At 40.2% G+C, this 23,817-nt stretch overlaps 2 protein-coding genes across 2 annotated transcripts in view; one reads left to right on the forward strand and one right to left on the reverse strand.

The window, feature by feature from the left end:
- The first annotated feature begins 13,926 nt into the window (after positions 1 to 13,926).
- On the forward strand, positions 13,927 to 16,776 carry chac2 (ChaC, cation transport regulator homolog 2 (E. coli)). Its single transcript, XM_071462928.1, has 3 exons — positions 13,927 to 14,290; positions 14,518 to 14,553; positions 16,012 to 16,776. The coding sequence occupies exons 1-3, from the start codon at positions 14,156 to 14,158 to the stop codon at positions 16,405 to 16,407; spliced, it is 567 nt and encodes a 188-aa protein (XP_071319029.1). The 5' UTR covers positions 13,927 to 14,155; the 3' UTR covers positions 16,408 to 16,776.
- A 1,440-nt stretch (positions 16,777 to 18,216) lies between these two features.
- psme4b (proteasome activator subunit 4b) overlaps positions 18,217 to 23,817 on the reverse strand; it is a 37,003-nt gene continuing 31,402 nt past the window's right edge. Inside the window, exons 44-47 of the mRNA XM_071462927.1 lie at positions 22,697 to 22,852; positions 21,662 to 21,800; positions 21,248 to 21,381; positions 18,217 to 19,166 (exon numbers count right to left, since the gene is read on the reverse strand). Coding sequence (XP_071319028.1) covers positions 19,032 to 19,166; positions 21,248 to 21,381; positions 21,662 to 21,800; positions 22,697 to 22,852 — 564 coding nt within the window. The 3' untranslated portion in view covers positions 18,217 to 19,031. The remainder of the gene's footprint in view (positions 19,167 to 21,247; positions 21,382 to 21,661; positions 21,801 to 22,696; positions 22,853 to 23,817) is intronic.

Below are 23,817 nucleotides of genomic sequence, written 5' to 3' on the forward strand. Positions count from 1 at the left end.
TAAAGGTAACGTTTCTTTCTTTAAATGGATCTCAGAATGGAACCTCTTTGTAGCCGGTGAAGATAAAAACGAGCAAAATGGTGAGACATACTGGAGGCCCAATTTAGCGTGCTGCAGAACAGGTTATCTGTTTCTACAAGAGTCATCAAGGCGTGATGTGATGCATCATCAGTCTGTAAGAGGCCCAGGGAAATGCATTATACCATGAGCATTTTAAACTGCTGCGACTCTATCAGCCAACATTAACCGTGACAGATATGGGCCGCCTCTGATTGCATTAGTCTTTATTGAATGATGAGGCGGAGGAGCTCCATTCTGTACATTCCTCCAACCACGTTTACTCTTCCTCTGCCTCTTCTCACTTCCCCTCTTCCCCTTCCTCTCTCTTTGACAGGCTGACAGCAGGCAGTGACCCCTGACTCTTTGCATACTCAGCAGAGAGAAGGTCACTGTATACGTGTGTGTCTGGGTGTGTATACATATTGTCTTTATATATGTGTGCGTGTGTGCAGGAGCCTTTGTGCACGGGTAATATGTGTCTGAACTGCCAGCAGAGAGAATATACAGCCAAAAATAAAAACTCATCTGTCAGCATCCAGCGGGTATGTGTGTGTGTGTGTGTATGTGTGTGTGTGTGTTTGTGTTTGTGTTTGTGCGCCCATATTTTGTGCCTGCATTTATGTCAGTTTGTGCTACAGTCTTTGGAGCTGAGCTTGAGACAGTGAGGTTTACCTAGTTTGTGCTGTGAATGGTGACAAACAGCACAGAGGGGGTGAGGAAGGGAGGAGCTGAAGTGCCACATGTAGAAATTTCAGGTTTTTAATGGTGATATAATGTAAACAGAAGGATTATATGTTTGTAGAAGACTTTCTGTGTCATTTTAAACACTGTACTTACACAGTGGTGGGAGCATATGATTAGAAGGGTATAATTTCATGAGTCAGACAGACACCCCTGCTGTCATTCATATAGAGAGGGTGGTCTTTGTGTAAGTATAAATGTGTGTATCTGTGCATGCGCATAAGTAAGTTAGTGCGTGTGTGTGAGTGTGTTTGACGGGCAACCACCCTTTTCTAAATGAGATTAAATGGGAGGTTTGTCTCTAATCGTGTTGTAATGAGTTTCTGTGTAGCTCATACATTTACTAATTCCACTTGCCAATAGTGCAAACAGCCACGTGCGCATACGTGTATATGTGTGTGTGTGCGCGTGTGTGTGTGTTCCTGTGTGTGAGGTGGGAGAGGTCACCTCCTTGCAATCTTACTCTCATTTATAACAATAGCGCTGACCTGTCCTCATCAAAGGATTGCAATTTCTAAACACAAATAACATTAGCTCATGTGCGCAAACATGCACACATGGACGCCCACACACGTGCACAGACACACACACACGCACGCAACAACAGGACCAAATGTGCAGTGTATCTGCGTATAGATCTGTGTGTCATTAGAACTCTCAACAGGCATTAGCATTGATCATCTGACCAGCAGATTGAGAGTGACCGACAAGGACCAAACAAAGGCCGTCTGATTGTGTGTGTGTGTCTGTGTGTTTGTGAACAGAACTGACTGAAGTGGTTGAACGAGAGGACGTGTGTGTGTTTGTGTGTGTGTCTGTGTATGTGTGTCTGAGTGGTGCTTACATGTGTGGCCAAATGGAAAAAAACTCACGATCCATAGTTCATTAGCTCTTGCACCACTGATTTATGTTTGTGTGTGTGTGGGTGTGTGTGTGTGTGTACATGTACAACCCTTCATGTGTGTCTGTACGCATCAGAGTGACCATAAATCTTGACCTATGAGCTGCTATTGGTTGTCATGGTGATGCAGCCACTCTGAGCCCGCGGCACTCCATGCCCTACAGTTAAGGGTCAAAGGTCAGAGCAGTTTTGTGCAGTGGAACAGACTTTCAGAGCAGATAATGAAGAGTGAAACCAGTAACAAGGAACACATCGTCACCTTTTAACTTTCACCTTTGACCTTTTACCTGATGGCCTCAAAAATGTCATAATAGCTGCACAGCACACAGGGAGAACACTCCAGCGCCCTACTGCCTGAAGCTACATGCACCTCACAGAGCGAAGGAGGAAATATCAAATAAAGTGGATACACTTCACCTCACTTCACATGTAGGCTACAGTACACACGCAAATCAAAATTGGATTTCATAAAAAAAAAAATACAGTACGTAATAGATATGTAGACACCCACACATGACACCCATTGCCTTTTTCATGAAAAAAAAATTCAGTATTAACAATGCATAACAAAGTCGATTTAGCTGCCTTGGTTTCAGAGTCTTCACACTGGTTTGCTGTCACACTGTAATGGCTTACGGGGACATTGAATAGAACGTAGTCATCCTTGTTGTGGCCATTTGACTAAGCACAACAGACTTTAATAAATTTAAAATCTGAATAGCGTGTCCTAGCAGCATACTTTATCAAAAAATAGGATATGTACTTTATCGGCTCTTACAATTGTTAATGTGATTAGTAACACATGTGCAAAGTCAAAATGTTTGCCTGTTGTTGAACATCTCATTTGAAAAATGATAGGCATTAATCTGCTGTATATACTGTAACAGCCTCCACTCTTCTGGAAAGGTTTTATATAAGATTTTGTAAGCTGGCTGAAGGGATTTGTTCCCATTCAGCCACAAGAGCATTAGAGAGGTTGAGTACAGATGTTGGGTGTAGGGCCTGGCTTGCAGTCAGTGTTCCAGTTCATGCAAAAGGTGTTGGATAGATGTGGCAGGCCGAGGTCAGGGCTCTGTGCAAGGAAGTCATCAAACTTGGGAAATCATTTCTTTATGGATCTTTCATCGTGTATGATGGGTTTGTCATGTTGGAAGAGGAAAAAGCCTGTTGCCACAAAGTTGGAAGCACATTATTGTCTAAAACTTTGCTTTATGCTGCAGCATTAAGATTTCCCTCAACGAAATCTGAACAGCCCCAGACCAGAAGCACGCAAATTATAATATAAAGTGCCCCATTTGTGTGTCTGTGCGTGTGCGGGAGTATGCAGGTGCAAGTATGTGCACCGGTGGAGGCCATGGTGGAGAGGGGTAGCAAGAATTAGGAAGTGTGAGCAGGGAGAGGAGGGTTACTATGACAACGGGGGGAGAATGTTCCAGGTGACAGCAAGATCGTTGAGATGCTAATTGTCCATTTTCAATCCTCCATAAAGTTTAACAGCCACTCTGCCTCCACATGTTATTCTAACTCAGTCACAGAGTATACCTCTGGGATGTACAGCTATTTCTCCATCTCTCCCCCCTCCTCCCTCTTTTTTTCATGTGTAATGACACCCCATCCTCCCTTCATCTCCACCCCTTTCCTCTTGCCATCACTGGCAGAGAGAGGGAGACTGTGTAAATATCATAGACGATCTGGAGCATATGTGTGCATCTCTCATGAGGCCAACCAACACCTGATCATCAGACTCCCTTTCCATCCATCTTTCCCTCATTTCATTCCCCTCGTCCTTGCTCTCCTCCCCTCTCCATCTTTACGCCCATCTCCCCTCTCCTCATTTCCTCCTGTCCAAATTCATCTCCCTCCAAGTTCCCTCTCCACCCCACCCCCACCCCCCCTCCTCCCGCTCATTCCCCGCTGTTTATCTCCACCGCTGCTCCTTCCCAATGCAGTGCGTTTAACCACTTTGTTCCCCTTTAAGATAAAGATAATTAAATCAGCAGCTAAATGAGGGAGTGTGCTGCTGGCGTCACCATGTTAGTGCTTTGATGTTCTATTTCAGCGTGATAGTATCAACATCAACTCATCAGTCCCAAACTACTGTGCACAGAAGTCACACACATATGCACGATTCATGCATTCACACCACACATTCCACCTACCACCTCCCACCTCCTTACCCCACTCTTACAGTACACACAAAAGACCGATTAGACACGCTGAGCTCTACTGTCTTAGGTCTTATTTCCTGTCATCCAACCACAGCATTCTTTACTGTTGATCTCACCCACTTCTCTTGTTTCTTTCCCTCCCTCTCCAGACCGCTCCATCTCTCTCTTTTCTAATCTCATGCTGCTCTCTCTCTCTCTCTCTGTCTCTCTCTCTCTCTTTCTCTCTCTCTCTCTCTCCCGCCTCCTTCCCCCTGATCAGCAGGTTGCTAGGCAACTGTGCTCCATTGATCTAGAGGAGCACGATGACAAGCTCCCATAACTGTCATGAAAACACACACACACACACACACACACACATACAGGCACACACATGAACACACACATAGTTATTGGAGGTGTCTAGTAGCACCTTTAGAATGAAGGTGTCCTCACGTATCTGATAAGGACAAGGAATGGGAGGAGAGAAGGAGGAGGGACAGAGTGATACAAATGACAGAAGAGGAGGTGGTGGAGGAGAAGAGAGTGGCTCTTTATGTTGCTTACCTACTCATACCCCTCCTCCCCTGTCTCCATTCTCGTTCCCTGCTTCCTCCCTTAGCTTTCCCTGTAACCCTTGCCATCCCTGGAAAACAATTACCTTCCATGGTGGCCCGGCTAAATTTCCAATCTGACCCATCACACAGTCACGGCCACCTCATCATCGCAAGAAGCAAACTGGTTCCATTTCATTTGTGCCTCCAGTTGAGTACTTATTACACGTACTGTCACAATAAAATGAAACAAAAGAGGAGATGGTGGTGAGAGAAAAGGAGGCACAGGCTGGAAGTTGTAATAGGTCTGAGGCTGTGGTCTGAAATAGATGAATTTTCACTTACAGATAATGTAAATGTCAATATGTGTATTAATACTTTAGAGTGAAAAATTACATAAGTGATGTCAGGTTTAGCGATGCATTTATTCATCATATAAAGCATGTGTCAAAGGACTTTACAGTCAGGAAGACTGCCTCAGACTAGCCAATATTCACTTGAATTTTCTAGTTTCAAAAGATTGAGACACATGTTAATTAAGCTGCAAAGATATACGCATTTAAAGAAATGCAGGAATATGATTGACTTACCTGGATTTTTAAATCAATATGTTAGATGAAACAATCCCAAATTGTTCAAAGGAATTTAGGAGATAGGCTTATTTGTCTTCTTGACAAGAACTGAATGACAAGCTCAATACCACTGTCATGTCTGTTTCACAGTCCATGGCCTGTTTGCTATATATGAAGCTAGAGCCAGCAGCTGCTTAGCTTAGCTTATTTTAGCTTAGCTTAGCATAAAGACTGGCAACAGAGGGGAAGAATTGCTAGTATGGCTCTGTACAAAAGCTCACTAATTAACATTTGTTTTATCTGTGCAAAAACTAGAAGTGATAAAACAACTACTTGTCGTTTAACAAGGGGTAATGTGTTGTTTTCCCTGTAAACTATGAAACTGTCATATTTACGCTTTGCTTTTTGTATGGATTAAACACACAATATATAATGTGTTAATTAATGAGCTGTCCAGATGCTGGTAGGCTGATTTCATTAAACCTCTGGGCAGAGCCAAACAGCTATTTCTCCCCTCTTCTAGTCTTTACTGTAAAGACTGTAACCTGAACTAATCAGCTGCTGGCTGTAGCTTGATATTTAATGGACAAACAGGGGAATGACGTTGATCTTCCCATCTCATCTTCTCAAGCAAATAAGCATATTTCACAAAATATCAGCCTATTCCTTTGTGTGATATTGCTTCTTAGAAAACATTCTGTTTTCTCTGGACCTTTACTCAGCAGTGATATGAAAGCCTGTATTCAGCTAAGCATGGAACACATGATCAACATTTAAAATCATTGGAATAATATTCAGTAGGTTGATCAATGACAGGGGAAATGTGTCTGTTTTTCATCTGCTAAAGAAAACTTTTGAAAGGAAATTGCACACAAAGCAATACAATATAAAATTCAACAAATACTTCTAATATACTACTTTTATTGAGTTTGCCGTATCCTTTTTTGTGTGCACGGTGATTTAGTGAAAGGCCATTTCTCAAGGTAAACACAACATTTATAGTAAATGTACAGAACTGATTTGTGTCGAAGGAACACACCATGAACTCTGAGCTACAATGTTTTCATTGTTATGTCACTGTGTTCATGGTGTTAGTCAATAGCAAACTCATTACTATTCCTCTCGCAATCACAAAATCATCCAAATGTGATCTAGCTGAAAAGAAAAAGCAGAAAATAAAAAAAGACATGTTAATGTCATAATGATTTTTTTTTTCTGTGACCACCTTATCACAGGGATTTGGGTCACAGCTGAAAAAAAAAAAACATTCTTCTGTGCTGGTTCTATCTCACAGCTACAAATATGTCTGCTGCAACCAGGTGAGAATCAACACAACCGAAGGAGGTCGTAATGCAGAAAATCTGCTGTTGGAAGACAATGGGTCTTACAGTATAACTGTATGCTGCTGTATTACCATACACTCACAATCAAGCCTTTACACTGAACACAAAAAGAAAGAACTGTGAATGAGTCTGTTCTGAATTCTGAGACAGAGAGAAAAGGGCAAAAGACCTTGATTGCATTAGTAAAAAATACTAAAAGCAGGATCTAAGGATGAAAAGACTTCATCACTATGAAGTCAGAAGTAAATATGAATGAAGAGCCTTCACCGCAGCAAGACCAGGCTTGAAAAGGAAGATGCTGTAAGAAGATGTGGACCTTCAAAATGCCATCAGGATGCCCCAATGGGCCATCTTTAACAATTGAATCATTTTATTCAGATGAGAGATATATTATCGTGATGATATTAAGATCAATGAGTAAAAATGAGATTAATCACAGACTTGATCTAAAATACTGTAGTTGCTAGAGTTTAAGGTCAACATAAGAACTGAATATGACAGAGCAAGAAAGGAAAAGAAAATGTTATTTTCCGTGGCTACCAGCAGCAAATCTGTCAAATGTCCAGAGCAAAATGTTCTGTCTCCAGCCAGAGTGACAGACTCCCTTTCATCATATCAAATCAGTCCTCTTCACCTGCCAAGCTCAACATATTCACTGACAGCACACTTCTTCTTCATCAGCTTCACCCTGTTCTCCGCTTCTAAATTCAACACATTGTTAAGATCAGAAAAGTACTAAAATGAAAAGAGAAAGAGAACTTTCATGAATCCCCAGTCTCTTACACCTCTCATCTCACTTCTCCTCCCCCACTCCAGTTCTCTGTCTGACTTCAGTACAGACTCCAGCAGCTTTAATGCTGGCTCTTCTCCAGCAATTATCTGGTTGGTTCCACTCTGACGCAACTCAGACTCCACTCATCATCTTCTTCGTCATCAGCTCCTGCTTCCTCCCTGAAAGCGAGGCTCCCTCTCTGACATCAACTCCTACACATCTCCAGAATGGGCATCAGCTCCAGTTTTGCTCAAATTTTTCTCTGGCATCAGCTCGGTCTCAGCTTCATCTCTTCTGTGTCTCTTCGGCCAGATTGGCACCGACATCAGCTCTGCTCTGATACGGCTATGACTCCACTTTGGCCCTGATTCCATTCTGACTCCATGCCAGCTGTCCACCAACTATGGCTTTGACTCATCTCTGCTCTTAAACCTTAGACCCAAGCATGTCCTCTTTCCAGTCCAAAAGCTGTGCCTGTACAGGGCTAAGACTATTTTCTACTCAGAGTTCTGCCTGAATAGTTAACAGTGATACAGCCTATTCCAGGGTCAGTTTTTAGCCACACTAGTAGCTCTACTTGCTGTTGGTCCATCACTTTGGTCCAGACTGGAATATCTCAACAACTGTTCAATGGATTACCATGAAATTTGGTTCAGACACTTATGTTCCCCAGTGGATGAGTTGTAAAAATTTTGGTGACCCATACTTTTCATGATGGTGGTGCCCTCATGTAAAAATATCATTATGTCCCATAGATTCAAAACTGATGACATTCTCATCAGCCTCGGGTGTTCTTTGTTTTGGTTGCTTGTTAACAAGCGGTAAACTCCTGAGCTGAAAAAGGAAGTCAACATGAAGAGCCAAAAACTGCAGTTCCTTGTGTTTATGGTTAGCAAATGTTAGCATGCTAAAATGTTAAACTAAGATAGTGAACATTATATGTTCTTCAACTTGGTAGTATTGTCATTGTGAGCATGCTGACCTTAGCATTTAGCTCAAAGTACTGCTGTGCTTAAGCAGAGCCAGTAACATGGCAGTTAGTATTAGACTCCAGGTGGTGGTTGTACCTAATTGTGCTGAATCAATGAATTTGCAAGCTGACAGAGCAACAGTGAATGTAACTACCTGACGGAATATAACATTAACAAACACAGGATGTTGGAGTAACTGGTGTTGTGTCGAAGACTGTTTCCCTGTCAAGATGTGTCTTCCCTCACCCAAATCTGAACCACCTCAATCTAATGCAAAACATAGCATGGCTGTAGACTCTCAGTCATGCTCTGCTCAATGTTCTGCTTGAATAGTTAACAACATTGTAACTTATTTCAGGGTCACTTTTTATCTACACCATTCCTCTCCACACTGAAATCATTTTAATTGCTTCTCGAGGGTTGCTATCACTCCAAATATTGTAGCCTTGACTTCAGCTGACGTAATGCCTATTGAATGTCAACAGTCCAGAGAAAAAAAGGAGGCACAGGCATCTGCCTTATTTTTCTAACAGAGCAAAAATACATTATCTGAGCAATTCATACTTTTAACATTTTGTAAAAAAAAAAAAAAAAAAAAAAAAAAAAATAGCCAAGGTTTTTTTTTCAGTGGTTTTACTAATGGCAAAGTTGCATCAACCCATATCTGTATAATAAGTTCTGCTCCTTCTCTGCATTTTTTTTATAAAGTAGATTTACATTTTTACATCCCACACGTCCCACGGGTCATTGCAATTTGTGCTGTGGAGTCTCACATAGAGTCTTCTATTCCCAAGACAGATAATTTTAAACTGGACAATCCTGCAGCCAGAAAAACCAAAGGGAGTCCCTTCTGATCAGTCTCCTATAATACTTCACGGTTCTCACTCAAACATGCTGATAAAGTTATAGACTTTGGTTAAGCTTGAGCAAGCTTTGGAGTATTAGTTTCTATTGCTGCCACTGGACTTAAGCCGTATTTATACCATTTTTATGGGGAAAATATCTCAAATCCTTTCAGTGATGTCAATTCGAAGAGCAGAATAATGTCTTCATCTTTGTACTTACTCACCCCATGCAGGAAGAAAGAAAATGCAAGTTGGATGATTGGACACTTAAAAAATGTCAAAAGTTAAAATGACCCCAATTTAGACATTTAATTTTCTAACTTAGAAATTAAATGAGTAAAAAGGAGCAGTGACTAAAGTTTTTCTATTTGATATCAGTAACGAGGAAAAGCAGCATGTGGGTCATTATCATAAGGCAAATTAAAATCAGCAATAATATAATTTAGGTGTGTAAAAGCTTAATTTTTCAAAGTATAAGGTATTCTGTATTGCCTCTGCTTCTTTCAATTTATTGCCAGCATCTCAGTCAAAAGACGTTTCTCCTTTTCTTTTTTCTCTTTTTTTTTTGGCAGAAACGTCAGCGTTCTGAATATATACATTAGCAGAAGCCTGTATCATCACATGGACTCCAAATGTTTGGCTTTTGTAGCTGATAAGACAAAAGAGAGCACAGCATTTATCATCTTTGAAACTTTCCATCTTATCATCATTTCTATTATGACAGCTATAATGTTTGAAGACAGGGGGAGGATATCAGTCATGCCAACGTGAACATGGTTCTCTCATTCTATTATTCTAATTTTTCAATGTTTGTGCTGGTCCAACAATTTCTTTTTTTTTCTTTTTTTTTTCTTTTTTTTTTTACAAATGAGGTTTTCGCAGTCTCAGTGTAAAAACTGAGTCAAAATAGATAATACCGACTCGCTAATAATGTCTTTCTTATCTTACAGTCCTTCACATTATCACTATTAGCTGTAATAGCCAGAATAGAATCACATTTTCGGGCTAGTACAACAGTGGCGATAGATGTGGCTCCTTTCACCAAACGTGAACCTCATAAGAGAAATCTCAGGAGTCATATGAGCAGTTCAGGATCTGTGGCTCCAGAGCCCTGAATGGCTCACTCTGCTCTCTACATATAGTGGACCTTTATGGCTCTGCTTTCCAATTCATGCTTTCTTCACCATGGCTGCTCAGACTGAGTCAGAGGTTCAAGAGTTTTTTTGTGCTGTTGCTACGATGAGTCAATATAGAGGACACATTTTGATGGGTTTCGTAGACCTCAATTGCTGCAGGAGAACAACTAAATATCGGAGGTTAGTGAGATGATCCTGCAGCTGGATGGTGGAAAAAAGAAGTTCTACTAACTGAAGAAATCTCTTCTCAAACCTCAACCAGGGTGAAAAGAGAGGGTTAAAGGAGCTAAAGACCATGTCAACGTTTTATAAGGATGGATTGAAAGAAAGCAAGACTGGCGGTGTAGATGTTGCTCACTGTGAGCAAAAGCAAGGAATGAAATGATCAAAGTTGGCCAGCGTGGAACAGAACCTCTCACACTGCTATCACATCTTGACTGGAACAAACAATCTCAGAGAAATTCCTGGAAATTGAAAGCTCCATTCAGCGATGCACAAAGTAACTAGGTTAAAGAGAATAAGGCCCTGGCACAAAATACAAAAGACGCATTTTCCTAGATTTTCAGCCTTAACAAGAAAATCCACTCAGAGCAGGGACAGACAGAACTAGAAAACAGACATTGGGGAGTGTAACTCATCTTAAAGAGACACTGCTGTACTTTGGTATTGTACTCCCATAAAGTCACGGGACTTGCAAAAAAGAATGGAGAAAAAAATTAAGGAGTTGGCATGTCCCAACTTTTAGTCCCTAGTATGAGTCAAGCTCTAAAAACTTTTTCCCATAGTACAACTCAATAGGACCTTTTGTTAGACTCTTCATGCCTGGTAAATTCCCAAATATTTCAAATGGATGAAACAGCAGTCCAGTGTTTTGTTGATGTTAACAACTTCCCACTACTTCCCTCTGTAAAACTATCTGCATTATGTTTTCTATCAACATAATGAGGAAATGTTGGAAATTAACTATCTGGTAATTTCTAAAAATGTTGATACTGGGTGTATCAGTAAATGTTTATTGTCAATATATTGTCAGTGTATTGTTTTTTGACAAACTATCCAATCATACGGTACAATATCTGCTTGTCAAAGTCTTTATGGTTATGTTTCGACACTGTCGGCACTAAAAGTTTAGGTAATGGCTCTAGTCCATGGCGACAGTGAAACAAAACGTGATTATAAACACATAATTAACATTTTATGCTGTAACCACCACCACCATGTGCCAAATCAGCAGAGTGTTCCTTTAAATGCAAGAAATAAGACGTTTTTTCACTGAAATGAAGACTTTTATAAATGAAAAGAGGCAGGAACAAATTAGCAAACTGGAGGAGAAAATGGTTGAGTAAAGCTCTATCTTGGTTACCTCCCTAATGAATAAACAGAAGACCGTGCAGGAGGAGAAGAAGAAGGTTTAGGAACAGCTCTGGAGTTGGAGACGGAACACAAAGAGAGGTGGAGCACAGGGAAAAGAAACTGAACCTGAAAAGATGTGCTTGTCAGGGAGGAAGAGGGGCCTACGAGAATAAAATGAAGCTAATGGAACGTATATAGAAAATGGGAGAAAAATACTGATGGAGGAAGACACAAGAGCAAAACCGTACAAACCAGCAATAATTCATTGTTTTCAGAATAATGACTTATTTGATTTAGTATGATTATTGTGTTGATACAGCGACTCTTTTGATTCCATCAGGAACAGATGGTGGATTAACTTGTGTTTTTGAAGCCACTTAATTACTTATGGTTTATATTAAGGTTGAAAGCTACAGATTAGTGTTAAAAAGGTTTTCTTGGTGGTATAAAAGTAGATAGAAGAACTGAGCATTTTTCAGTACATTCAATCCTCTTGAGTTATCTCCGTAGTCACTGCAACATCTTTGTTTACCATCTTCCAAACAAGAGATAACAAATTTGCGAAATTCACCTGGCTACGGCGGCAGACTGTTTATATTTTCCTAAATGTCTACGATGTTGTCTCTATAATAAAATAAATGCCAGAAACAGCAGAAAACAGCATAATAAAATCTTTACTAAGAAATGCTTTCCTGTCAAAGATAAATACAGCACAAAAGGTGTGCCCGTGGGACAGCTTGTGTAAGCTTTTTGTGCTGTTGATCCACATATGAATGAGATAACAATTATGTGTACATTAGGTTTTTTGGATTAGGATATTTGTCGTAAGATTTGGCTTAGTTGGCCACATCAGTACACTTCTGCGTGGCTCTGTAGAGGGTTATAGTAAATATAATTAGCTCGATATTTTCACAGTAGGGAACATAAACTATTGGAACTGCTGCTGCCTGAAACACCCCTACCAACCTGCCTTAAATTACAGGAAGTGTTATAACAGTAATTCAGGCCACACATAAGAGGGTGAAAATCAAGAAGGATATGGTTTTGCGTTGGTGGCCACAGGTCTCAAGAGCAGTGGATTTTTTTTTTCCCCATTTTTGTGTATACTTCACACTCACACATTTCCACACATTTCCAACTGAGAGCTAAGTTTTAGTCTTCTGCCGTTGGATGGTGACCAGCTCCACTGCAGCAGATGAAGTGTCTTTAGCTTTATGGCAGATGTTTCCTCAGCAGCATTTGCCAGCCCAGCTGTGGATTTCAACCACAGATCTGCCTCTCCAACCTCGAGGCTGGTAAGTTACACGAAAGGTTTGCTGACCAGGATCTCTCAGAGGCGGATGAATGAGCATGGCTGCTGCTCATAGAGCTGACATTACAGGCCAGACTGTTGCTGTCCACTTTATTTGGATCTGAATCAGCGCTCACACGGCATGCATGAAGAGCATGTTATCTGGGAGAACACACAATGATATACTGGTGGAAACAGAAACTCAGCACCCCCTGGTGTCAAGATGGAAGCCCATATTCCCTGTGTTATCTGTCCCAGTTCACGTTCTCACAAACACAAATGCACACTTAGATATTCCCTGAAAGTCAGTTCATGGCTGCACATCAAAGGTAGCCTACAAGAATATATAGGAACCAATAATTAATACTCTTTTGATAACATCAGGAATATATAATTTAACTGATTAAAAGAAAGAATAGGATTATTTCTGAGATTGATATGAGACTTTTAGTGGCTGCAGCTCTAAGTGACTGGAAAGAACATTTATGGCTTGGGAAAATCCTTATTTATAAGGTGAAATGTTCAAAAGTAAAACCTTTGTTCACAGTCTGTAAAAAAAATTGAAATTTTATTATTTTTTTCTGAATGTGTGTTTTTAAATAGAACATTTTTTTAAATAAATTTTAGCCTCAAACTCAATGTGTGTCTGTTTCATTTCCGGACATTCCAGACATACTATTTCTGTTCTGATATGTATGTGTGCCTTAAGGTTGTCCTTTTGTTCTTGCATTGCCTACATGTTGTGGGCAATACAATACAATCTTTACAAAAATAAATGTAAAATAATAACAATGATAATAAATAAATAAATAAATAAATAAATAAATAAATACTATTCCTGGGGTGGATAGAGCAAAAAGTTTCATCGGGTATGAATGTACAGATGTCGGTTTGACAGGTTTTGCTTTGCTTGCCATTTTCTTGGGTTTAGACTCGACGTTGAAATAAGAAAAATAACAAAATAATAATAAAAAATAATAAATAAATATAATGCAATAATTTATTTAAATATAAGATAAGGTAAAACATCCGGAATTGTGCTTTTGCCTTCAAAATAAAAGAAGAAAGGTCGAAAAGACATTGCTATAGTGATATTGTACGGGGCAATGAATATAATATGCTATGGAAATGGATTGTTTTACTCTTATTGATAATCAAATACCTGTATATGTAGTTTGTACCTTTAAAATGTACAATTTGAAGGACAGTCACTGTTTATACTGAAAGTCGCTATGCGGAAGTCAACGCACTTACGCAATAAAGATGACTTATCAATCTGGACGTGTTCACTCATGAACCCGTGCTAGTGCCGTGAAACGACACCTGCTGTGCTACAGGTAGCCTCCACATGGCTGTAATTACGATGTGAGCACTCTCGGTGTGAGCTAGTTAGCTGTCAGACTCAAACTCTGCCACTTAGTCCGGCTCGGACCGTCTCTGCTGTCGCGGCGCCGTTAGCTTAACGTCTTAACATGTGGGTTTTCGGTTACGGGTCTCTGATATGGAAAGTGGACTTTCCTTATGAAGAAAAGAGAATTGGCTACATAAAAGGCTTCAGCCGTCGGTTTTGGCAGGGCAGCACCGACCACCGGGGGGTACCGGGGAAGGTGAGCGTCCATATCTGCTCCGGGGAGCTGATGCTATGTTGCTATTGTAAGACGTGGAGTCAAGTTGTCAGACATCAAAAACCATTGTGGTGCTGTTTTGTGACTACCATGGACATTTAAACTATTCATTGCAGGTTATACACAATCTTTCCTGTAACTCCTTTAGTCTGTTTTGTTGCATGACCTGCTTGTTTGCTTTAATGTTTGTGTTCCTGCTGCTTTTTCAGCCTGGCCGGGTCGTGACACTGGTGGAGGATCCTGAGGTAAGACATACCCCTCCTGAACTGAACAGCATACATTACATTGTAGTAGATCTGCAACTAATGGTTAGTTTTGTTATTAATAAATCTGAGGGTAATTCTCTTGATTAATTAATGAATTGATTAATCCATAAAATATCAGAAAATAGTGATAAAATGTCCATCCTAGGTGGTGTCTTCAGATGTTTTGTCCAAAACACAACAATGTTCAACTTACGAATGATATATAACAAATAAGAACAGCAAATCATTTCACTGGATAAGTTGATTAAATGATTATTAAAATGTTACAGATGGATTTTCTGTCAGCTAATAAGTCAATATATCATTTCAGCAGAATGCTAGTAGTTTTTATCAGGTATTCATTACATGTGTAATAAGATGTACGCACCTTATCTGCCTTTTCATTTGAATACCTTGCTTCCCTCACCTTTTAAAATGACATAAATCTTTATGATCTTAATTAAATTTGACATAGTTGCCATGAAGGTTATGTTGTTATTGGAAGACAGATCATGTTTAAGGGCAAAGCAAACAAAATCATGTTTTATTTATACAGTGATAATTAGATTATCACCACCTGAGGATCATAATTCACCCACCTTGTCATTTATTACTTTATTAGCTTGTACAATTAACAGAAGACTTGCAGTGTAGAGGCCAACAAACTAAAAAAAGGAAGAGGGGGGGCATCTTATACGCCTGAATCGAAGGAAGAGGACAGTGCAGCGTAATGTGACCTTGGATGAGGGATCATTTGTTGCAGTTGATGGGGAAGATAAAGAGAGATATAGAGGGTGTCCTGTGATGTCGTGACAACATAGTAAGCGTCCAGAAAACATGAATTTAGAGGTGACTGATGAGTATCTTAAAAGTGTTATTGGTGAGCTTGAAAAACACGTTCATCATCTTTCTAAAGCGAGTCACAGGCTGTGATCACATCCACAGAGCAGTATGTTAGTACAAACAGAGGTGTGGCTGTAACGCAACAGTGCTTACATTAATACTATTCACAGTCAGTCTGGGCTAATTGTATGTGGAGTACTGGTTACAAGTAGGGCTGCTATTGACAATTATTTTCATCATCAGTTACACTGCTGATTATTTTCCCCATTAACAAATTAATTGTTACAGCTATAAAATATGAAATAACAGTCCAAAACCCAAAGCTATTCAGTTTACTATCATTGAAGACTAAGAAAACCAGTAAATATTTGCATTTTAGAAGAAACTTTTGGCCTTTTTGCTTAAATAATGACTTAAATGATTGACCTATTATCAGAATTGTTGTTGATCATTTTTCTGTCAATTGACTAATTGATCAATTGACTAATCATTTCAAGTCTAGTTAGTAGGAGAAGTTGCCAAAGAAGATGAATTTTGGCTCTACTTCTCTATGTGTAGAGTACATCACTCTACATATGTCAGACTTGTTTTTCAGCTTTTCATCTTTGTTTTCAGGGGTGCGTTTGGGGCGTTGCCTATAAGCTGCCAACGGGCCGGGAGCAGGAAGTGAAGAGCTACCTCGACTACCGAGAAAAAGGTGGTTATCAAGTCATAACGGTGACCTTTCACCCCCGTCCACCTCTCACTCCCCCTCCCAACAAGACGCTGCTCTACATTGGTTCTCAGGACAATCCAGACTACCTCGGCCCCGCCCCTCTGGAGGAGATAGCCAACCAGATCATCAGCTCTACCGGTCCAAGCGGGCAAAACACAGAGTACCTGTTTCAGCTCGCCGATGCTGTGAGGACAATTCTGCCTGAGGATTCAGATGCTCACCTGTTTTCTCTAGAAACTTTAGTGAGAGAAAGACTACAAAGTGGGAAGAAACACTCACACACTCAAACAGGTTGATTGTGATTAAATAATTAAATAATAAATCTTGATCAATGACAGATACCAGGCTGGGTTTGGAAGATAATCTCAGGGTTTAAGACACACATGGAAACAGTCAGGATATTTGTTGGGTTCAGAAAATATGTTGACAAAGTCTGTTTTCATCCTCGTCGTTGTTACACTGTAAAGAAATGTCACCATTTTCTCCCATGCTGAAGAAACACACCGCACTGCAAATCATGTGAATTGAAAGCTTCAAAACAGGACAAATGTAAAATACATGAAGGTACTGTAACTGGCATCCGAACTACATGTTGAGTGATCATAAATACGCTTCGAATAAATGTGTAGGTTTTGAATGAATGAATACAATATACTCTGAATGAATATACAGATACATTTGGTCTGTTTTAATGCATTTAAGACATGAACACATCATGTGATGTGTGAACTGTTGTCACAAGTGGAGTGAAATGTAGGGCCCACACAGAATTTCCAGCAGGTTTATTTTGTTACTCTAGAGCACAGTTAAAGGCACTAAAAGCTTGGTTTCAAATATTTATTATTTCTATACATTATTAAATATTCATGACAAAATAAGCAACAGTGAAGGAAACATCTTTATGAGAGTTTAACACTCACAAACTCAAAAATAACCTGCTTCACCTGGACTGCGCGGGCGTGGTTTGATTGGACATGCTGGCAACATGAGCAAACAGACCCACAACCATCACATTTTCGTCCGTGTGTTAAATCCTGATTGCTGCATGGAAGTATGTTACACCACCTTTTTCCAACTGAGCCACATCCACTTCACGAGAGCTCAGAGAGAAAAAGCAGAGACAGAAATATCCTGTGAAGGGCGCCCCAGTGGCTCACCTGGTAGAGAATGTGACACTAACAAGGCTGAGTCCCTGGTTTGAATCCAGCCTGGGTCTTTTGCTGCACGTCATCTCCTCTCTCTCTCTCTCTTTCCTGTCTGTCCCTGCTGCCTATTCAATAAAAAGGCTGGAAAAAAGAAAGAAAGAAAGAAAATGTCCTATGACAAATAACTAAAACTCTGCTGACTTGAGGTGAAAATCCTTTTCTTAATGTAGTTCATCATTCAACAAAATGTGATTGAGAAATTGTGTTTTCAGGGTCTTTGAGTTGATGCTTTGTTTCACCTTGGCTCACAAACAACAAAATGATCTGGCTGCGACTGTCTTTTCAGCCACGTTAGCAGGGGTAGTGGTCATGATTACCATTCACCTGATGATCCGGTTCTGGTAGATACCCAACATCTCTCTTCCTGATATGAAAAGCACATTTCCGGGAAGGTATCATCATCACACCACTGTAATCATGTTGTCAAGTACTCAAGTGCACTTTGTTTATTCCAGACTGTACTTACCTTGTCTCAGTATTTGTGTACCTGTTGGTGTAACAGCGTCAGCTATCAGCTGCTTCGCATTCTGCCAGCACACATATCAGCGTCTCAGCACAGTGAGCATATCAAAGTCAACAGCGCTGCATCAGAGAAAAATCGACACGCAGGAGAAAAACTGGTGACAGGTCTATCTGTGTGATCCTGTCCTTCCTTTAAACAGATACACACATACTCACACACGCACAGTTGCAGCCAGTCGCCAGTGTCCGTAGTAGAATCTGTGCACCACAACATGTGTGGCACGAATCCCAAAACTAGAAACATCTCATCATCTGCTCTACGTGAGGAGGATGGACGCAGATAAACTGCAGGTGCTTTACGTGATCACTCAACCCAGGCAAACGTCCAGCACGCCACACTCATCCTTCCTCTCTGGAATGAAATACTGTACATCTCACTTTACAAATGATGCAGTGAATTTATTTAACTGGAAACAACAGTAAATTCTCAGTGTCAAGCTATTGTATATGTACAACACAGTGGGTTGTATAGGTACATGATATAATATAGCATATTATGTATTTTATCACTTACTATACTCATATATATGCTTATAAATGTTATATACCTTTATATCATTTACATAATTTATATTAAGTATTATATATTATATAGTGTTAAAAACATCATCACATAATAAGTGTTGGATTACATTATTACTGGAGAAATACTGTTATAGTTTGCAGTACTTAGTACTATTCATGTAAGTTTTTTTAATATTAATTCTACATATGTATATTATTATATATGTTTTTTTCTTGTATTCGTAAAAGAATGGACAGGTCCAACTTTTAAGATATTTAAAAACCCAGAAATAGTAGAGGTATCTGGCAGATGTGCACATATCAGTGGCTGAATATTTTCTACACCAATAACCACAACAAATATATACAACTAAATGGTGGTTATCTCTAAAGTAAGGTGGCCACCTTTGGGGCTGTCGAACTGCTTGGTGAGACAAAATAAACACACCAAATAAGTAAGATATCTGAAACCGATTTGTCCAGGACTGCTTTCCTGCTGGGTCTACTAAAGGCCAACAGTAGCACGTGAGGTTCCAGAGGCAGGGCTCTCAGCCACCGCAACATTATCAGATATTATTTTAACAGGCTGCACAGAGGCCTGGAGTTCCCAACAGTGTTAAAAAGTGTCATTATTTCCCCATGCTACTGGTCAGTCAGTCTGCAGAGGACCTGGGAAGGCAGCTGGCCGTCTAGGCGTAGTAACAAGGTGACACCAGCAGGTCTGTCAGCACCAGCAGCTGATCATCAGTGAAACACTGCCGATGCTCCTGCCAGTTATCGTGGTGAGTGCGCCTGAACTCCGACAGGGTCTTCTTCACTGTCATCTTGGGATAAAACAACATGGGCATCAGTTAGAATGAATTACTGACACACGGTACAAACAACTACGCTCAGCTCGCGTGGGCTTCCACGACGCCACATACTGATAAAAGCCAGATCCAGAATGCAGCGCACTCTGTACTGAGCCTAAGTTTAATTTAAGATACTGGTACTTTAGTCCTCTACAGTTATTTGAAAACTGTACTAATACAAAGATTAACTTACTTAAACATATGTTACATTGTTTTATTCTACAAAACAATATATGAAGTAAGTAAGATTGGCTCCACCTCAATCATCTATGACATTAAAGTGCTACTTATACACTAATGCACCAGTAATAATGAACCAACTATATGGTTACAAAACACTCCTAGAGGGGAATATTTTTGTGTAACAAGTACTTATACTCTTCATACTTCAACTACAATTTTTAACAGATCTGATTATTTCCTCCATCATAAAGTCAGTAAATAGCAAAACAGTCCAAAAATCAAATATTTTTCACAAACAGTTATCCAGAGGCTTCTTTGTGTACAACAAAATTCATAAATCACTGACAAAAACATTTACTACATAATATTGGAGAAATCAGAGTAATGAAATAATCCATCTTGCCTTCTTTTCCAGGCTTTAGTCACAGACTCAAGCAGATCAAAATTAAAAAGCCATTCACCTGTACAGGGTTTGTCTTCCAGGCTTTTATTGAGTCATAAATCAAAGTTGAGTCCTTAAATACTGTATAAATGCAATTTACAAAAGCAAGTCACACAACTCATACGGTCTGTTTTCCCCGTGACCTAAACAGTCAGAGGACGAATATTAATTCTCAACTGTAAATGAGCAACTTGTAATAATTAATATGTATATGTCATTCATTTTTTGAAAAGATATTATTTATTTTTCTTCTAACTTCTAACTTGAATAAAAGCTAATTGAATGGATAAAACAGCAACAGCACAAATTATTCCTCTATTCCTCTTGGAATGAAAATATACATTTACAAGTGACTTGCTTGTTTATCAGAATTGGGAAATTCCCATTAAACTCTGCATTAAACTCCCTCAGTGAGAAGTATTTGATAGTTCTTTCTCTTGCTTCATTTGTTTTGAGGAGAAAAAAAAAAAAGTTAGGAGCTCATAACAGCTCTGGATAACAGCCGCTATCTACTCTTCAATTGGAGCTACCCTTAAGTTTAATAGTGGAACTCGAACCTGGATGAATGTGACTTGCAAATAAAGCAAAGTTACTGCCACTTGCTGATCTGGAAATCCACGATGTAAAATGCAGTGTAGAATCCAATAGCAGCTGACAATCCCTCCGTGCCGTGGTCTCATTTGTTTACATTAATTAAAAACTAATGAGGTCATAATGATTTATTCATGTTAAAATGCCAGATATAACAATTTAAATACCCAGCAGAGAAATTATTCAAAAGCGAAACAAGTTTGGAGTGAAAAGTTAGTGTGGTCCAACAAGGACACAAAAACGGGGAATTAAACTGATGATCACTATAACCAAGGATGTAGTCATGACTTAAACATGGAGTACATTCATTTTATATTATGGCCTTCAAACAAAACAATTAGATAAGATTTCGAGGAGGGAAGGAACAAGGCGCCTCTGGCCTGACAACTAAAACTGATTTGGACTACAGATTAGTTAGTGTCTTTTATTATTCTGCCATTTCTATTCAGAATTTGTACAACTGTTCTTTCCAGGAGTCTTTGTAACAGAAGGTAATTCATCTACTTGCAAATGTATTTTTTCAATTGTATTCCATTGTATTTTCTTTCTCATCTCTTTCACTTTGCAACAGGAGAAGCACTAAATTATCATCATCATTGGCTCCCCATCACTGTAATGTATTATTCAAACTCTGCACTACGGGATTACATTGTATGTCTTCTTCATGCCTGAAGTAAAGCCAAAGACACAATTTTCTCCTCAATTGGACAATGAAATTATATTCTTTCAGCTCACACTGTGTCGAGCTAGATGTTTGTATATGAGCGTGTGTGTGTGTGTGTGTGTGTGTGTGTGTGTGTGTGTGTGCCTGTGTGTGTACTAATTTGTGTATGTGTACCTCTATTGGCTGTGGGTCGTTGAGATGGTCGCTTAGGTCCATCAGTATCTGAGGCATCCAGTCTGGGACGTCGTAGGGGCTCGAGAGGATGCACGCACTGAGGCCGAGCACTCCAGCATGGCGCCTCACTAAGTCTGCACGCACGCACGCACGCACGCACGCATGCACACACACACACACACAAACAAACACATTTACGTGCACGTCACAATCACACAGTGAGGCAATCATAGTAATACTTGCCCTATTACCCTTTCTTATCCCAGGGGAATTGTGAACCTTGAAATGGTTAGGGCCATTTTAACTCTCTATTTATGTGTGTGTGTGTGTGTGTGTGTGTGTGTGTGTGTGTGTGTGTGTGTGTGTGTGTGTGTGTGTGTGTGTGCGTGTGTGCATGTGTGCCTGTGTGTGTACCTGTGGAGGCCAGCTCTCCTCTGGCCTTGGGGAGGCGAGTCTGACTCAGCGTCTGGAGCTGTGTCTGCAGACTGGAGTCCAGAGGGAAGAACTGGCACTGCAGTAAACCACTGAGGGTGGTGCCTGCCATGTCCCTCACCTACAGGGAGAAGGAGGAGGAGGAGGGGAGGAGGGGAGGAGGGGTGGAGGGAGGGAGGGCGGGACGGCAAGGAGAGAGAAAGAGTCAGAATTTTAAAAAAGGAGACCTGTGAAGATCAGAACCGACAGTTTTAGGGCAGTTTTATGGCGAGAAAGGCGTACACAATTTATTAAAAGAGGTGAGTGCAAGGAGATAGGGGAAAAGCGAGCTACATGGGACAGAGAAGAGCAGACGAGGAGGAGGAGGAGGAGGAGCAGGAGGAGGAGGAGGGATAGATGCTGAGTTGAGCTGAGGTAAAATTCACTTGCAGAACATCACTGCCTTGCTGCATCACTTTGCTTAAATTATGAATAAGCACTGAGTGACGGCTGATGCATCGAAACAGACAATGATACAAAGACAACACAATCACCAGCCGTACACTTAACACAGTTTACAAAATATTAAGCACAGCGACTGTTTTTGTAATTCAGACATCTCGGTTGAAGCATAGTGCTTATTGATTTTCACCTGTACATCCAGATCAATGGAAAGAGACAGATTGAAGAGGGTTTAAAAGCACAGACATGGTTCGGACAAAAGATGATATAACTCAATATTAGGGGAGATCTGTGCACACGTAGTAAAGTTGATTTTATTGAATTCGATCACCTGACATTAACTAATTAATTATAAGAACAACAGTTTGCAAAAATGTTAACAGTCAAAACAAAGGAGCAGTGAGTTGATGGGTTATTTTTAAGCAATAACTGTGAATAGAAAAGGGGGATTAAGATTTAGTGAGGAGAGTCTAGGGGACAGTAAGTGGCCATTTATAAACCCCTGACAATTATACCTTACAGAGCGGCGATGGCTGTATTAAACCAGCGTTTGCTGCCTTTTTGTGCATGCATTACCTCGAGCTGTTCATCAAGCAACAGCTGCATCACCAGCTTTCGGATGCGGAACACCTCAGCGGGCACGCTGAGCAGGGTAAACAAGTTGTAGAAAACCATGATCTGGAGGTAGGTCAGCACTGAGAAGCGTGCATGCCATGATCTGCTGCCTGCCATCTGGAGAGAGGGGAGAGAGGAGAGGATGAGGAGGGAGATAAGAGATGCCAGAGATGTGCTGGAGTTTGTACAGGGCCTCTTAAGATGATGTTTTTATGTATCTTGCGCAAACAAAATACTATCTCGTAGAAATAAGTTATGATGTTGTATACACAAGATTAATACGTTGTGCGCACAAGTTATTGTTTAGTGAGAACAAGATATTTTTGTATTAATTCGTATGCTTGGCTGTCAGTTTCTCCATGACAGCCACGTTAGCAGCTGTACAATACACAGCGGTGGGCTAAATGCTAACATAAACATGCTAACATGGTCACAATGACAATGCTAACATTCTAATTTGAGCTATAATGTTTATATCGTTCAACATCATGGTTTAGTGTGTTAGCATAGCACAGTGACATTGGCTAATTAGCACTAATCACAATGTGGTTGAGTCCGAGCCCAGGGACCAAAGGCACACATACGGTCATAAAAAGGTAATGGACAAACTGAAACTGGATGAAAAGTCAGGGGGATCACCAGTCTTTACAATTCACCATGAACATCTGTACCATATCAACCAGCTGATGGTGCTCCAGGGAAAGTCAGAGATCTCCCAAACCAAAAGCTTTAGTTGAGATGTTTCAGTCTGGAGCAAAGTGGTGGACTGACTGGCTGACAAAGATCCTCAGCACAATTCCTCTGTGGCATATTTTAATTGGCAAAAATAAGACCTCATCACTGATGTCATCCATGATCAGTCACAGTGCATCATACGGGGCAGACGGATATTTATATAGCAGTAAGAAAATCATCTCAAATGTAAAGAATAAGAATTAAGACTCATATTCACTACACTGTACAGGACCCCAAGTGCTCCAGCACACAGATGGCGCTGACTTCACAGAGGACAGGATTTCTCAAAAGCACCAGATTAATCTGGCAACTCAGTGCGTATTAATGAGAGGAAAGACGGCTTCTCG

This window comes from Trachinotus anak, unplaced genomic scaffold (assembly GCF_046630095.1).
Source record: "Trachinotus anak isolate AG129_WGS33_773 ecotype Australia unplaced genomic scaffold, CSIRO_AGI_Tana_v1 ptg000025l, whole genome shotgun sequence".
Taxonomy (NCBI): domain Eukaryota; kingdom Metazoa; phylum Chordata; class Actinopteri; order Carangiformes; family Carangidae; genus Trachinotus; species Trachinotus anak.